Here is a 15,778-nt window from a genome sequence, read left to right as displayed (position 1 = left end):
CCAGGCTGGCCTCAAACTCAGAGATCCACCTGCCTCTGCCTCTGCCTCCCAAGTGCTGGGATTAAAGGCGTGCACCACCACAGCCCGGCAGTGTATGCATGTTTTGCATACCCTGTCTGTGTCTGATATTCTCAGAGACCAGAAAAGGGTATCAGATTCTCTGGGACTGGAGCAACAGACGATTGTGAGCAGCTAAGAGGAAGCTGGTGACTTATCCAGGTCCTCCACAATAGCAGTAAGCACCCTGAACTGATGAACCATTGTTCCACCCCAACTTTTTAGGTTTTTTTGGGACAGGATCTCATGTGATTCTGGCTGGCCTTGAATTTACTGTCTAGGCAGAAGATGACTTGGATTTGTGATCTTCCAATCTCTGCTTCCCAAGTAAAATTGTAGGCATGTGCAGTCACACTTGGTTTTACACAGTGCTGGAGCTTTATGCAAACTAGGCACGCACTCTACCAAACAGCTGCCTCAGAGACCTAGCTCCTCATCTCTAGAACTTTAGCTTGGGTCATTTTATGTTTTTGTATATTTTATGCCTCTGTTTGCCTTGTTTAGCCTTTTTAAAAACTTGATTATTATTATGATTATTATTAGTGTATTGTGTATATGGGAGTAGCATACATGTGCTACAATATGCGTGTGGATGCCAAAGGCCACTTTGTAGAGTTGATTCTCTCCTTCTATCTTTACTTGAGTTCTGGGAATCAAACTCAGTGTCTGCCTGCTGAGTCATCTCCCTTAGTCTGTTCAGCCTTTCTTTTTGTCTTTTTCTTTCCCTTCTAACTTTGAGCATATGGAATACACTTTGAATTACTCTTGTGCCCTCCTCTGCTAATTTCACCATCTGTGTTCATTCTGGGCTGGGTCCAGCTGGCTGTCCTCTTTGCAGGGTGCTCCATAAGCCAGAATACAGCCCTGGTGAGGACAGGGATACTACACATGATGGAGGGCATCTGCTCAACAGAGCTTAGGGCCATGTTCTGAGAGGGAGCCAAAGTACTTTGTGAGCAGCAGGTGCCAGTGTGGCTGCTCCCAGGAACAGGAGCAGGAGCAGTGATAGCCCCTGACATCAAAACCAATTGGTGGGGCTAGGTCGATGGCTCAGTGGGGAAACTGCCTGCCATGAAAATATAAGACCTTGTACTGGCTGGTTTTGTGTGTCAACTTGACACAGGCTGGAGTTATCACAGAAGGGAGCTTCAGTTGGGGAAGTGCCTCCATGAGATCCAGCTGTGGGGCATTTTCTCAATTAGTGATCAAGGGGGTAGGGCCCCTTGTGGGTGGTGCCATCCCTGGGCTGGAAGTCTTAGGCTCTATAAGAGAGCAGACTGAGCAAGCCAGGGGAAGCAAGCCAGTAAAGAACATCCCTCCATGGCCTTTGCATCAGCTCCTGCTTCCTGACCTGCTTGAGTTCCAGTCCTGACTTCCTTTGGTGATGAACAGCCATGTGGAAGTAAGCCAAATAAACCCTTTCCTCCCCAACTTGCTTCATGGTCATGATGTTGTGCAGGAATAGAAACCCTGACTAAGACAGACCTGCATTTGGATTTTTTTTTTTTTTTTTAAAGCCAGCTATAGGAGCCAGGCTTGGTAGGACACACTTTTAATCCCAGCACTCAGGAGGCAGAAACAGGCAGATTTCTATGAGTTCAAAGCCAGCCTGGTCTATGTAGTGGGTTCCAGGCCAACCAAACCTACATAGAGAGACCTTGCTTCAAAAAACAAAAACTGGGGCCGGGCGGTGGTGGCGCATGCCTTTAATCCCAGCACTTGGGAGGCAGAGGCAGGCGGATTTCTGAGTTCGAGGCCAGCCTGGTCTACAGAGTGAGTTCCAGGACAGCCAGGGCTATACAGAGAAACCCTGTCTCGAAAAACCAAAAAAAAAACAAAAACAAAAACAAAAACTGGGCATAGTTGTACACACCTTTAATCCCAGCACTCTGGAGTCAGAGTCAAAAGGGCCTATGAGTTTGAAGCCAGCCTGGTCTACAGATCGAGTTCCAGGACAACCAGGGCTACACAGAGAAACCCTGTCTTGAAAACAAGAAGAAGAAGCATCAGATGACAGCCCTAGGATCTGCATACATGTATACACACAGGTACACAGAGACACATATATAGTGGCAAAAGAAAACCAATGGCAAACGTTCATATGTTGTGAACTGTGACATATCTTTGCCTCTTCACACAGATGGGCATTGCCAAGGAAAGATATCCATTCAAGTGTAGGTTGAGCTGAGCATATCACTTAGCAATTTTATCACTTAGGAATTTCAAGCTCTTAGATTCTTCTCTTGACATTAATTTTTAATTTGTTTTTGTTTGAGCCTGGGTCTCATACATGGAACTCATTATGTCTTCCAAGATGGCCTCAAACTAAAGGCAGTCTTTCTGCCTCATCTGCCCCATTGCTACAGTTACACACATGAGCCACCACACCCAGCTCATACATGCTTTTATTATGCTTTGCAGGTTAATGGCACCTGATAGCTATACAGGATCTTTTTAGTTACATGGGTAGATGGATTTTTTTTTTTTTAAAGATGTATTTATTTAGTATATGTAAGTACACTGGAGCTGTCTTCAAACACTCCAGAAGAAAGAGTCAGATCTCGTTATGGATGGTTGTGAGCTACCATGTGGTTGCCGGGATTTGAACTCAGGACCTTCGGAAGAGCAGTCAGTGCTCTTAACTGCTGAGCCATCTCTCCAGCCCGGTTAGATGGAATTTAAAACAAATTTCTTTTGCATTTTGTCTGAAAAGATTTCAGTTCTATCTCTTCAGACATGTTGGAATGGTGTCATGCCTCCTCTTCTGATTTTGATAGCTTGGGAAATAAAGCAGCTGGATATTGTCTGAAATTGAGCCATTGGTCATCCCATTTGTCTTGGGGTTGTAAGCTTCATTTACTAAGAAACACTGGTGGACACCTCTGACTGCAGTGTTTCAAAGTCTGAGGAAGGACACTCACAAATTTGAGGATAGCCTAAGGCTGTATGAATGAAACTTTTTCTCAGAAAATTTCAAATGTTTTCTTAGTTTAAGAAAAAAATAGCCAGGCAGTGGTGGCACATGCCTTTAATCCCAGCACTTGGGAGGCAGAGACAGGTGGATTTCTGAGTTCGAGGACAGCCAGGGCTACACAGAGAACCCTGTCTCAAAACAAAAACAAAAACAAAAACAAAAAACAACAAGAAAAAAATAAGTCGTAGTATAGTGTTTAGCTTATAGCATGCTTATGTGGTAGGGCAAATGAAGAATATTTAGCTATTATTTCTCTTCCTCTCCCTAACCCCCATCCACTCTCGCTCTTGCTCGTTCTCTCTCTCTCTCTGTCTCTCTCTCTCTCTCTCCCTCCCTCTCTCTCTCACACACACACACACACACACACACACACACACACACATTAGTGGAATTACTTAAAGCTAGGCCCACGAGCATGGGTGAAGCTTGTTGATACTGGCATTCCCATAGTTCACAGTAGATTCTGTGGAGCCCTTCTACTGAAAAGTATAACCATGGGCTTATATTTCTACATAAGCTTACATTTCCCCAAAGATTTCAGTCTAGTATACGTGATATTTTCCTAGGCCTTTTTTGTTGTTGTTGTTGGTGGTGGTGGTTTTGTTTGTTTGTTTGTTTTGAGACAGGGTTTCTCTGTATAGCCCTGACTGTCCTGGAACTCACTCTGTAGACCAGGCTGGCCTCGAACTCAGAAATCCGCCTGCCTCTGCCTCACAAGTGCTGGGATTAAAGGCCTGTGCCACCACTGCCTGGCCTTTCCTAAGCCTTTAATACACACACTCTTAGCATGGCTAGTTGCAACACATTTTGGCAATTTTTACTTCAGGTTGTGCTTCATCATGGTTACTTTCTCCTAAGAGACTCATGTGTTGAGGGCTTTGTCTCCACCTAGTGGTAGAGCTGACAGCGAGGGCTGGCTGGGAGTCTTGTTCCTGGTCCTTGCACGTGTGCCTTCCCTGTCCCTCCCTGTTCCTCTGCTGCCAAGTCCTCCTTTCAGATAACACTGTGTCTCGCCATAGGTCACTCCAGACAGGCTCAGCACAGATGGGGACATGGGTTACTACAGTTGTGTTTACATATGTCATGTATTATTTTCTAGCTTTTGCTCTATATCATAACTCTATATTTAAAGATATATTAAACCGGTAGATTCTGTTAATATTTGCCACTCATTCGTTCAGTCCTTTGAAGACTGTACAGAAGCAAAAATAAAATTGTCTCGGTAGTGTCATCTACTGTGGGATTCTAGGCATATGTTCTTGCAGTTTTCAAATTTGTATAACATTGTGACAGGTGTGGTGGCACACAGCAGTAAGATATGCTGAAGAGGAAGATCATGACTCCATGACACAGGAACGGTGTGCTCACTTGGCTTTTACACATGTGATTTCTTTTTACTATACATAATATTTTCCTAATTTTCTATTGGTCGTGTACTAAATTCTTGTCTATTGTCTCAGACCATTTCTGCTCCCATAGTTAGATATTTTTAGTGGTGATTCATAGAGGAAACTGTCTTATTTTGGCTCTTTATAAACTATAGGCAGTAGACCTGACCTCCCCTGCATGTCTTTCTCTCAGCGGCTAACTCATCTCTTAAGAGCACTCTACTCCCACAGGAACTCATCACTCCCTCAGAGGGAGGGTTCTTCAAGGCCTTACTGCCTTCCCACATCATTAGGTTAGAAGCAAATTTCAATGTGAGTTGGTGTAAGCAAACCATGGCATGTGTATTTAGGTTGGTAATCAGACTTTCTGGTGAGCTTCAGAACCTGTGCCTCCAGTGCTGCAGTGTTTGGAGCAGGCATGTTCACACAGTGGTACCATTGAGTTCTGCTTCTGTACTTTTAGCATCTTCCAGTAGCTGTTTTTACTTTTTTTTCAATATTTTTATTTTGTGTGTGAGTCTAGGCAGATGTGTTTGCCTATCTGTGTGTGTTCTTGTGGAGGTCAGAGGCCAACTTCAGAGGTCTTTGTTTATCATCACTTTTCAGCATATTTGTTTGGAGCAGTGTCTCCTACTTCCTTGAAGTTTGCCATTTTGGCTAGATGTGCTGGTCCATCAGCTCCTAGGATTCCCCGTCTCCATCTCCCAGCCTAGAGCTGCAGGTACATGACGTCACACTGGCTTTTTACGTGGATGCTAGAGTCTGAGTTCAGATCTCATGCTTGCGTGGTTAGCTCTTCACCCACTAAGCCGCCCCTTTATATAGCTCAACCAACTTATAGTTCTGATCCAGCACGGGCTTTATATTTATTTGTAAAGATGGTCTTAATGCTCATCCCAGGCTGGCCTTGAACCTCAGCCTCCCACTTCTTGAAGTTACAAGCACAAACCACTAAATGTGAGGCTTTCTTTTTTTTTGTTTTTTTCCAGACAGGGTTTCTCTGTATAGCCCTGACTATCCTGGTACTCACTCTGTAGACCAGGCTGGCATCGAACTCAGAAATCTGCCTGCCTCTGCCTCCCAAGTGCTGGGATTAAAGGCGTGCGCCACCACCGCCCGGCCTTTTCTTTTTTTTTTTTTAAGATTAATTTATTTATTTTATGTATATGAGTATACTGTTGCTCTCTTCAGACACACCAGAAGATAGCATTGGATCCCATTGCAGATGGTTGTGAGCCACCATGTGGTTGCTGGGATTTGAACTCAGGATTGCTGGAAGAGCAGTCAGTGCTCTTAACTGCTGAGCCATCTCTCCAGCCCTGAATGTGAGGCTTTCATGAGAACGGTGCTTGAGATTGGACCCAGGGCCTGTGTGCATGAGGCAAGTTTCCACTTCTGAGCTGTACTGTTAATTCATTCCCTAGACTTCTGCTTCATTTCTGTTGCTGTTGTTGCCATCATGCCATCATGAGTACACTTGGTTTCTAAATAGTCAGCTAAAAAAGCAGAAAAGTCACAGGTGGTCATGTGCTTTACAAAGTAAAGCCTGGCTATAAAGCCGCTCCATGTGACATGTTTAGTACCCCAGGCAGAGAGGTCTGGTTTCAGCAGCTTCAATACTTGAACCAGGAGAACTTTGTGAAGGACACAATGGTGGTGGGCCTTCCTGGATGATGAGAGCCTTTCCCATAGATCTGTACTGAGCTCGGTAAGGAGAGCTTAAGGCTCATGTTTGAATATAAAACAGTGGAAGGGGCCGGGCGGTGGTGGCGCACGCCTTTAATCCCAGCACTTGGGAGGCAGAGGCAGGTGGATCTCCGAGTTCGAGGCCAGCCTGGTCTACAAAGTGAGTTCCAGGACAGCCAGGGCTATAGAGAGAAACCCTGTCTCGAAAAACCAAAAAAAAAAAAAAAAAAAAAAAAAAAAAAAAAAAAAAAAAAAAAAAAAAAAAACAGTGGAAGGGAGGGACATTCTCTTTTTAGAAGGTAGTTAATCTTGAAGGAGTTTACAGTTTGGAGAGAAACCAGGCCAACATATAACTGGAACACTACCTTAGTTGTCTAGGTCTAGCATCTTCTAGCCCATCCTAAGGAATTCATACTACCTGCTGTCCAGTTATCCCGGTGATGATGATTTATCTCTGTCATCAGATGCTCACATACGGACCTTAGGATCAAAATGAGGAGAGTTAAAAGTGGAGGCGTTTGCTCCATTTGACAGGATTAACACTATATACCATGAAAATTCTCTAGTATTCAAAGGCTTTTTCAACAGTGCCCACATTTGCTGGCACAGAATCTGCTGTCTTGCCTAGAGCCAAGGAATCGGATGAAGAAATCTAAGCCATGTCTCATTCACATCCAGGCTAAAGTGTGATCAAAGGAATGAATGAGGTGTGTGCAAATGGAATGCAGGATTAAAAGACATTAGGGTTCTTTTGATCCTTCTATAATTTAATGATTCAAGATTATATATATTATGAATTTTCCTAATAATGCTTTCTTTAACTTTTTTTTTCTTTTCTTTTTTTCTCTTTTCTTTTTTCTTTTTCTTTTCTTTTCTTTTTTTTTCTTTTTGGACAGGGTTTCTCTGTGTAGTCCTGGCTGTCCTGGAACTCACTCTATAGACCAGGCTGGCCTCAAACTCAGAAATCCACCTGCCTCTGCCTCCCAAGTGCTGGGATTAAAGGCGTGCACCACCCCCGCCCGGCTCTGGCTTATTCTTTAACTTTTTGTTTGTTTGTTTGTTTTTGTTTTTGTTTTTTTGTTTTGTTTTGTTTTTGTTTTTTGAGACAGGGTTTCTCTGTATAGCCCTGGCTGTCCTGGAACTCACTCTGTAGACCAGGCTGGCCTCGAACTCAGAAATCCACCTGCCTCTGCCTCCCAAGTGCTGGGATTAAAGGCGTGCACCACCACCGCCCGGCATTCTTTAACTTTTAAGTGAAGACTAGGCTACAAGTCTCCATTAATACTACCAGTAACTTTTTGTTTTCGCTTTTCAAGACTGACATTTAGACTGGGTGTAATGGTGTACACCTTGAACCCCAACACTTGGAAGGCAGGTGCAAAAGGAGCTCAGTGAGTTTGAGGTCAGCTGGTCCACATAGTGAACTCCTATCTCAAAAACAATAAAGACTGACACCTACTGATGACTTTTTCTTTTAGACACTTAAATCAACCAGTGCCCTCTACCTATACATTAGCAGCTGTTCCAAAATTGAACTATACTCTGGCAGCAAGAGTGTACACCAGCATCTTGGCTCTCTGCCTTTTGTTTCTGAGTACTGTAAAAGCCCAGGGTTCAGTAAAGATAATCTAGATAAGATTAAATAAATCTCTTCTTCTAGAGTACTAAAGCTTCCTCTCAATCACAAATAGGTGTTAGTTTAACCACCTGCCTTTTGGATAGCTGACAAGGATAATCACTTTTTTAGACATCCACTTCTGATATCTCTTAGATATCTTTTTGTCTGCCCTCAGAACATTACAGTCCCCAGAAGAGCCTTTGTGGCGTGTCTTCTCCTCTGTGGTTTTCTGCCATTTCTGGTTAAATCTCTCAGTAGCCCCATCTCTGGGCCCTTAGAACAATGACTACAGTTCTAGGACAGGGCTGGTGTCCTGGCCTGCTCCAAGGCCTCTGGGCCACTCTGGCTATTCTTACAGTGGAAGATAGAAAGACAGAAGAATTCTTGCTTAGACCATAAAAAGGAACACAGGGGCATGGTGGTACATACTTGTATTCCAGCACTCAGAAGGCAGAGGCAGATGGATCTCTGGGAGTACCAGGCCAGCCAGAGGTGCATAGTGAGATCCTATGTATAAACTAAGAAAGGAAAAGAAGGAACAAAGGAACATATGAAGTGCAACCCAGGTCATCCCCAGAGGAGTGAGGGGCAGTCCTGTGTGCTACACCTAGACTCATGTCTTTTTCTTTCTGCTGTGTTTCAGTTGTTCACCACCAGGTGTGCTCCTGGAGAAGGACTATGAGGTGTACCGGGATTACAGTGCTGACGGCCAGCTCCTTCACTACAGGTAGAACTGCCTAACGTTGGACACACCAGTCTACTAATCTGAGTGTTCCTGGGTGGACTAGAGCAGAGTTTGGTTGAGCAAGAAGCAACAGGAACACCAGGAAGGTTAAAGATCACCAACTCCTTGGGTGTGAGCACAAGGCACTCAGCATTGCCCCAGCTTCACTGGGAATTCCATTTTGGAGGAATCTTGTGGCCTCTCTGAGCTTCTGGAGGAAGGATGAGGTCTAAGAGACGCTTGATGTGTGTTCTACCCCTGGGTGATACTGACCCACACTTTAGAGCACTTACCAGGGCCAGTCAGGAGACCCAGGTAGTTGTAGGGAGGGAAGCAGTTCCCTCACAAAATTATAGCAGTCACCTATAATCTTCTTTCTTGGTGACTGGTTTTCTGTGGCAAATGTAGGGCATAAGGCAGAGTATTATGCCTGAGGATGGCCAGGGTTTCTGAATACACACCACCCAGGAACAGCTTTGGTACTGGGGAAGAAATTGAAAGACATGAGAGACCTTGAGAGTTTGCTCAGCCAATTGGACTTGCTTCTTAAATGGAGACAGGTGTGGGAGGAAATCGGATCCTGCCCTGGTCCTAAGTGACCGTGTAACTGCAGGTGTATTCCAGGCCTCCTAAGTGACCGTGTAACTGCAGGTGTATTCCAGGCCTCCCTGGGATTCATGTTTCTCATCAGCAGTATGGGTCTGGGAGAGACTTATTCTGCATGGTGACAAATCAGACCTCAGCTCTGGCCACAAGGTTTGAGATTTCCCATGACCCTTAACCACTGTCCTAGGCTGAGGAGGTGCACTGTGTATGGCAGATGCCCCATCTAACCTTTGGCTGGCAAGCACTTTTGTAACCCCACCAGTCCTGGGGGGCTCATTAGTAACATGCCCCATATAGATACCTGTAGTGCTTCCAGGGAAGCAGGTACTCTTACAGTCACAAGCCCCAGTGGGCTAAAGAGGCTCTCCAGGCTTTTCTGGATATTGTCTGTATGGGTGGCAGATGAGAGAAGCGAGCCCACTCGGGTCCTTTTGCCCTTTGGTCCCCATGTTAGCAGTTGAGCTCCTCTCAGCCCTGTGAAACACACCTGCCACACCAGTTGACTTACACCAGCCTCTACAGAAACTTAAAGAGCCTCCTTGGAGCCCCCTAGGTCTCTAGCCTTGTAGCACTTTCCCCGTGGCTACTGTCCATGGGGCATCTTCCACTTCTCCGTTATTCACGCCTTTTTACCTGCTAGCAATGATGCCATTAGGCATCCATTTTAGAGTCTCATATGGTCTCTAGTGAACCTGGGCAGCACAGAGCTGCATTTCTAAACCAGAAGGACTCTCTGGGCTCTGCTGCATTCCAATGGCCTGCCCAGGGCACTGCTTGCCTGACACAACCTCGAAAGAGTCCTGGCCTGCCACAGGGTAGAAGGTCTGATCTCAGTCAGTTACCTGTTGGAGGCTCTTCCATGCAAGGCACTCCGCCTTTTCCTCCTGTGCCCTTGTTGTACTGCTTTCCATTGTACAGACCAAAGGAATGATTCCACCCAAATCTACCTTGGTGAACTTGTGAGTTTACTGCTTTCACTCATGGAGTCTGAGGCATCACTGAAGAGTCTTAGCACGTGTGCAGGATGACCTCAGAGAAGCTGCATCATTGAGCTCCCCCACCCCAACACACATCCTGTATATTCTAACATCTCCCAAGATCCCTTGCACTAGGAGGGGCAAACAAAAGAGCAATGAGATGTCTGGGCTAGACCTGTGGCCAGGTCCTGTGACCCTTCTCTCACCTTCTACTAGGAGTATTAACAGTCTGGTTATCGGTGTGAGACCCTGTCTCCAACAAAAGGAGTCCCATTCCCATGTATCCATCTGTCACTTTGTTGTTCTACCTATTTCATTGCTGTTGCCCAGCCACATTATCTCCACCCAAATAGTAACAGGATAACCATGAATGTTAGCAAGAAAAAGTCATGCTATAGTACCATTGTGTCAATTGCCCTGTCACTGAGACCTTGGCATAGATACCAGTGACATCTGAAAAAGAGGTGGATCACAAGAGGATACTGGTGCTTGTAAGAGCTAGAGCCAGAGGCTTGCCTCAATTGGGTTTCTGTGTCCATGGGCGACCAGTACTTCTTAAGAAGGCTGGAAAAGGGGTCAGGCCTCATGCAGACATGCTCCCTGCTAAGGTGTTGCAGCCTTTGTGCTTCCAGAGCAGAGCATCACAAGCTGTCTCCATATCTCCATAGCACAGATCAGCATATTAGCTGGAAGGGCAAGAAGTCACAAAGTACTTGTGAAACAAATTACCAAAAGGGGTCAGAACTAACCAACCACGGAGGCAGTGAGGCTTCCCACAGCTCAAGAGAAAGCAAACACTGTATTTTCTGATTCCCAGGTAACCAAAGCTTCTTGGCTTGCTCATGTCCCAGGAATGGCAGTTGCAGTTAGAAGTGCCCGTGTGTACCGCTGTCCAGCTGCATCAGTCCTTGATGCCTGTCTTTCTGATCCTCATCTTGGGACCACTTTGGGTTTTTTGTGAAGAGGGGAAGTCCCAGAGAGAAGGAAACGTGGAGAAAGGAACAACAGATCTGAAAAAGCTGTAGAATGTGGGGTCAGTGTGAAGGAGTGGCATCCTGCAGGCAGTGCCCACGAACACCCAAGTACAGACACTGGAAAGGGAGCTCAGCAGGTTCAACCTTTGGATAGGAAAGCTATGTATGCAGGACTGGTGTAGAGCAGCAGAAACACAAAGGAGCCTGCCAGGAGCAGGGCATCCTCCTGAGGGCCGGAGGCAGAGCCCAGCCCAGCAAGAAAGCACAGACACTCGCAGAGGCCTGAGACAGCAGTGGCCCCTGGTGGCAGCCCACACTGGGAGAAAGAAGGCCTAGACAGTGGTGGTGTTTTTAGACCAGTGTTTTCTTCATAAGTATAAATTTTGGTGCCAGGTTTTGCCCCAGAATCCCAGCATGAGGTCAAGGAGGCCACAGGCGGCCATGCTTGTAGCTGCTCCCTGCTCACCTTGGCCACACACTGCCGTGTGCACGCAGGTGATCCTAAAGAAGCACTTCCTGCCTAAGATTTTTTTTCTTAATTTGGGGGTTTTGTTTGTTTTTGTTTTTTGTATGAGACTCGCCAGTTCTTCCTCTGAAATAACCTGTAAGGGCCTGAGGAGAATGAGGCATTTGAGCCTGACCTGCTCTGCTTACCTCACCTTCGGAGGCCGCAGCCCTGAGAGGGCTTCCACTCTCACATCAAACCACCTTGGTTTCATGTTGTGTAGGGTCCCTCAGGCCAGTTGCCTGCACTCAACAGTTAATGCTGGAGCTAGGCAGGAGGTAAGGAGGAAGCAAGGCCACAGGTCATCTATGCCACGGAGAGAAATTGACTAAGTATAGGTGGAGACTGTGAATGCTGTGTGGGAAGAAAGTCTGAGCAAGGCTGACTGCACTTGCAGGGGCATGGAGGAAGAACAGGAAAACATGTGCATTATACAAACAAGCCTGGGCCACAGCAGCCCTCAGCACCATGGAGGCCCACACCCTACGGTGTCTGCTCTCAAGGCAGGAACCTTGCCCTTTCATCCCTTACCTGTCCAAACGGACTCAGCATCTCAGCGTATAGCAGACAGAAGCAGGATGGCCAGGCACTCATTGTCAGCTCAGCTACATAGCGGGTTTGAGGCAAGCCTGGGCTATGCGTGAGATCCTCAATGGGTGGGTTGTGTCAGAAAAGGAAACAGTAAGGGAAGACAAACATGTCACCCCATGGTAAGTTTCCTTACCCACAGTTGGACCATCTGTAGAATGTTCATGCAGTACACTTCAGCACTGAAGGTTGAACAGTAGCCATGAGTCTAATCCTCACTACTAAACTGCCCCAGGAAGAAGTTAGCTTGTGCTGGATATCCAGAAACAAAACATTCCAAGATGTACCTAAAGAAATTAAGAACAGTTGGGCATGGAGGCACACACCTTTAATCCCTGCTAAATAAATACATAAATAGCAGAGATTTAAGCCAGTCAGAAACATTAAGGGCTAAAGAAATAGCTCACTGGTTAAGAACACCTCCTCTTTTTCCAGAGAACCTGGTTCAATTTCCAGCACCAACATCCAGTTCCAGGGCTTCCAGTTCCCACTTGTGGCTTCCTCGGGCTTAGATGTACAAGTACACAAGCATGATGCAGGCAGAACGCTCACAAACAGGAAAAAAGGTTTAAAAGTGGCAGGCATAGAAATGTGTGTCTGATGTTACAGATCACATTTGCTGTGTTTGTTGCTGCTGGGAATCACACAGAGAGATATGTGCATGTCCGGTAAGTGCTTTTCACTGGGCTACATCAGACCTACTGTATTTTAAGTCTGAAGACAGACTCACTAAGTAGACATGGCCCTGGAACTCTCTGTGTAGAACAGACAGGCTTCCAAGTGCCAGGATTAAAGATGTGTGCTCCCACACCTAGCCTAATTGTCTGGCTTACTCCAGCCAGCCTTCAGCATTTTGGTATAGTGGCCTAAATGGATGAAAAGAGTCTTATGGTTTGCCTGTCTCTTGTATGAGTGCTTACCTGTATGTGTATATGTGCACCATGTGTATGGTTAGTGCCTGCAGAGGCCAGAGGAGGGCAGTGCATCACCTGGAACTGGGGTTACAGACAATTGTGAATTGCCAGATGGGTGTTAGGAATTGAGCCCAGGTCCTTCAGCAGGAGTCTGACTAGTGCTCTTGCCCACTGAGCCATCTCTCCAGCTCCAAAACGGTGGGTGGTTTTTAAGTAGAATAAGCTTTAGACTAGAGAAGTGGCTCAGCAGCTAGGAACACTGGCTGCTCTTCCAGAGGATCTTGGTTCAAATCTCAGTACCTATACCATGACTAACATGGGTCTGTAACTCTAGTTCTCGGGCACCTGCTCCCTCTTCTGACCCCCACAGCCACTGCATATACATGGTGTCCAGATAAACATGCAAACAAAACACTCATACACATTAAAAAGATTGAGGGGAGTGTAGCAGCATACACCTCTAATCTCAGCATGTGAGGCAGAGGTAGGAATCTCAAATTTAAAGCCAGACATAGCCACACAGCCTTTCTAAAATAAGTAAATGTAAGTAAAACCACATGTTAAATAGAGAACTAACAAACAGAAGACAGATGAGAAGAACATCTGAAGGACAGAGAGCTGAGAAATAGAGACTATCCCATGAAACTGTATGGTGCACAGTGAGTCGTAATTTGATTCCCAAAGGAGAAGAAGTAAACACATTTAAAAATCTCAATAGCTATTTTTCAACCATGAAAGATTAGCCAGCCAAATTCACAGGTGCTGGAAATCCTAGTCAGAGGGTCCTACTTCAGTAGTCTGGGGGAGGAACTAAGTGGGTGAGACCATCTCTTGGAACACTGCTCCAGGTTCAGCTTCTACCTACTTTAAGCATAGCCATGAGATACAGGGTGCTTCTGACCTCAGGCCTATGGAACAGGACATATGTGAGTATTGTGCCTGGGCCCAGTGCCACCCACTGTGTCCATAAGCAAAAGACAATTGAGAAGATAAGAAGTATTCAGCATGACCTTGATGAGGAGGGACTGGGACTGAGGCAGAGTGACCTTTGTGACCTGATAGGGTGGACACAGGGAGCTGAGGGAGCCTTGTGTTGAAGCTGGGCCCTGAGGTGCTCCTGTGGTGTGGTGCTTGGCTCCTCAGCCATTGACTTTGAGCTCCAGCAGCAGCTCTCTGCCTGGTGCTCGAGTGAGTGAGAAACAGATAAGAAATGAAAGGTCATTCAGAAAGAACCTGACATGAGGACGATGCTGGATGGTGGGGCTGGGCTTAACTCTGCCAATAACTGGGTGCCTATTCTCCACACAGGACCTCCTCACTGCGATGGAACTCTGGTAACAAGGAACGCATGCTCATCAAGGTTGCTGACCGTGAACCCAGCTTCCTCACTCCCCAGGGCAATGGGTATCCCACAGACAGCCAACCAGGGGGGCATCACCGCAGACCATCTGGCAGCCAGCATTCACCTAACCTGCAGACCTTTGTCCCTGACAGTGACGGCACTGTCTTCTTTCCAGAGAGGCGGCCCTCACCCTTCCTGAGGAGGGCTGAGCTCTCGGGAAACTGCTCACCACTGCTGATACAGCCCCGAAAGCCCTCCAGTGACTCACAGCCCTCCTCCCCACGCTATGGGTATGAACCCCCACTCTATGAGGAGCCTCCAGTGGAATACCAGGCCCCCATTTATGATGAGCCCCCCATGGATGTGCAGTTTGAGGCCAACAGCCCCTACCAGACAGGCTCACCACAGAGGTCACCAGGCCGAAAGCCCCATCCGTTCCTGCAAACTACCAAACAGACCCCAACGTCACCCTGCCAGCAGCTGATGCGCACCAAACAAAAGTGCCCTGAGCGTTTTCTGAGCCTGGAATATAGTCCTGTGGGCAAGGAGTACGTGCGGCAGTTGGTGTATGTGGAGCAAGCAGGCTCTAGCCCCAAGCTTAGAGCTGGGCCCAGGCACAAGTATGCACCCAACCCAGGTGGTGGCACCTACTCCCTGCAGCCCAGCCCCTGCCTGTTGAGAGACCAGCGCCTGGGGGTCAGGTCAGGAGACTACAGCACCATGGAAGGGCCTGAGTCACGCCCAAGCCAACCACCCACACCACTGCCCCAAGCCCAGGAGGATGCCATGTCCTGGTCCAGTCAGCAGGACACCATGTCTTCCACAGGCTACTCCCCAGGCACTCGTAAGAGAAAGAGCAGAAAGCCCTCTCTGTGCCAAGTCCCTAGCACTTCATCCACTGATGGTGCCGGGGACCTGCTAGGAGAACAGCCTCTGACTGAAGAGCGTTCTCCATGCAGGGCCAGCCTTACCCCAGTAAAGGCTGAGGCTGACCTAGTACGAGGCACACCTGAGCCCTTCCTGGCACAGGCCCGGCTGGCCTGGGAAGCACAGCAAGCCCACTTCCACATGAAGCAGAGGGGCAGCTGGGACTCCCAGCAAGATGGCTCAGGATATGAGAGCGACGGCGCTGTCCCACTGCCCATGCCTGGGCCTGTGGTGCGAGCATTCAGTGAGGACGAGGCGCTGGCACAGCAGGACAGCAAGCACTGGAAGCGGAGCACCTTTGAAAAGCTTGGCTTCCCTCAGATCCTGCTGGAGAAAAGCATCTCTGTGCAGACCAACCTGGCCTCACCGGAGCCTTACCTCCATCCCTCACAGGTGAGGGCACAGGGTGGGGCAGATGGGATCTGTGGGCCCACCAGATTCCGGGCAGGGTCTGAGGCCAGCACGGGGCAGAATGAGGCCTTGTTATAGCGGGCATCC

General features: G+C 47.3%; 1 protein-coding gene across 4 annotated transcripts in view; it reads left to right on the top strand.

Annotated features, from left to right (window-relative positions):
• Window positions 1-15,778, top strand: part of Arhgap39 (Rho GTPase activating protein 39) — a 96,248-nt gene that overhangs the window by 67,316 nt on the left and 13,154 nt on the right. For 3 of the 4 annotated variants that reach the window (XR_004112341.1, XM_031347799.1, XM_031347795.1), the window contains exons 4-5: window positions 8,367-8,450; window positions 14,320-15,673. Coding sequence is in view for 3 of the 4 variants with exons in the window: in XM_031347799.1 (XP_031203659.1) it covers window positions 8,367-8,450; window positions 14,320-15,673 (1,438 nt within the window). In the remaining variant the exon portion in view is untranslated. Of the gene's footprint in view, window positions 1-8,366; window positions 8,451-12,301; window positions 12,766-14,319; window positions 15,674-15,778 lie in introns of those variants that run through there. The other variant, XM_031347807.1, reaches the window with a different exon arrangement.

This window comes from Mastomys coucha, unplaced genomic scaffold (genome assembly GCF_008632895.1).
Source record: "Mastomys coucha isolate ucsf_1 unplaced genomic scaffold, UCSF_Mcou_1 pScaffold11, whole genome shotgun sequence".
Classification (NCBI taxonomy): domain Eukaryota; kingdom Metazoa; phylum Chordata; class Mammalia; order Rodentia; family Muridae; genus Mastomys; species Mastomys coucha.
Note: the sequence above shows the minus strand (reverse complement) of the source record. Positions and strands in the feature narration are given on the sequence as shown.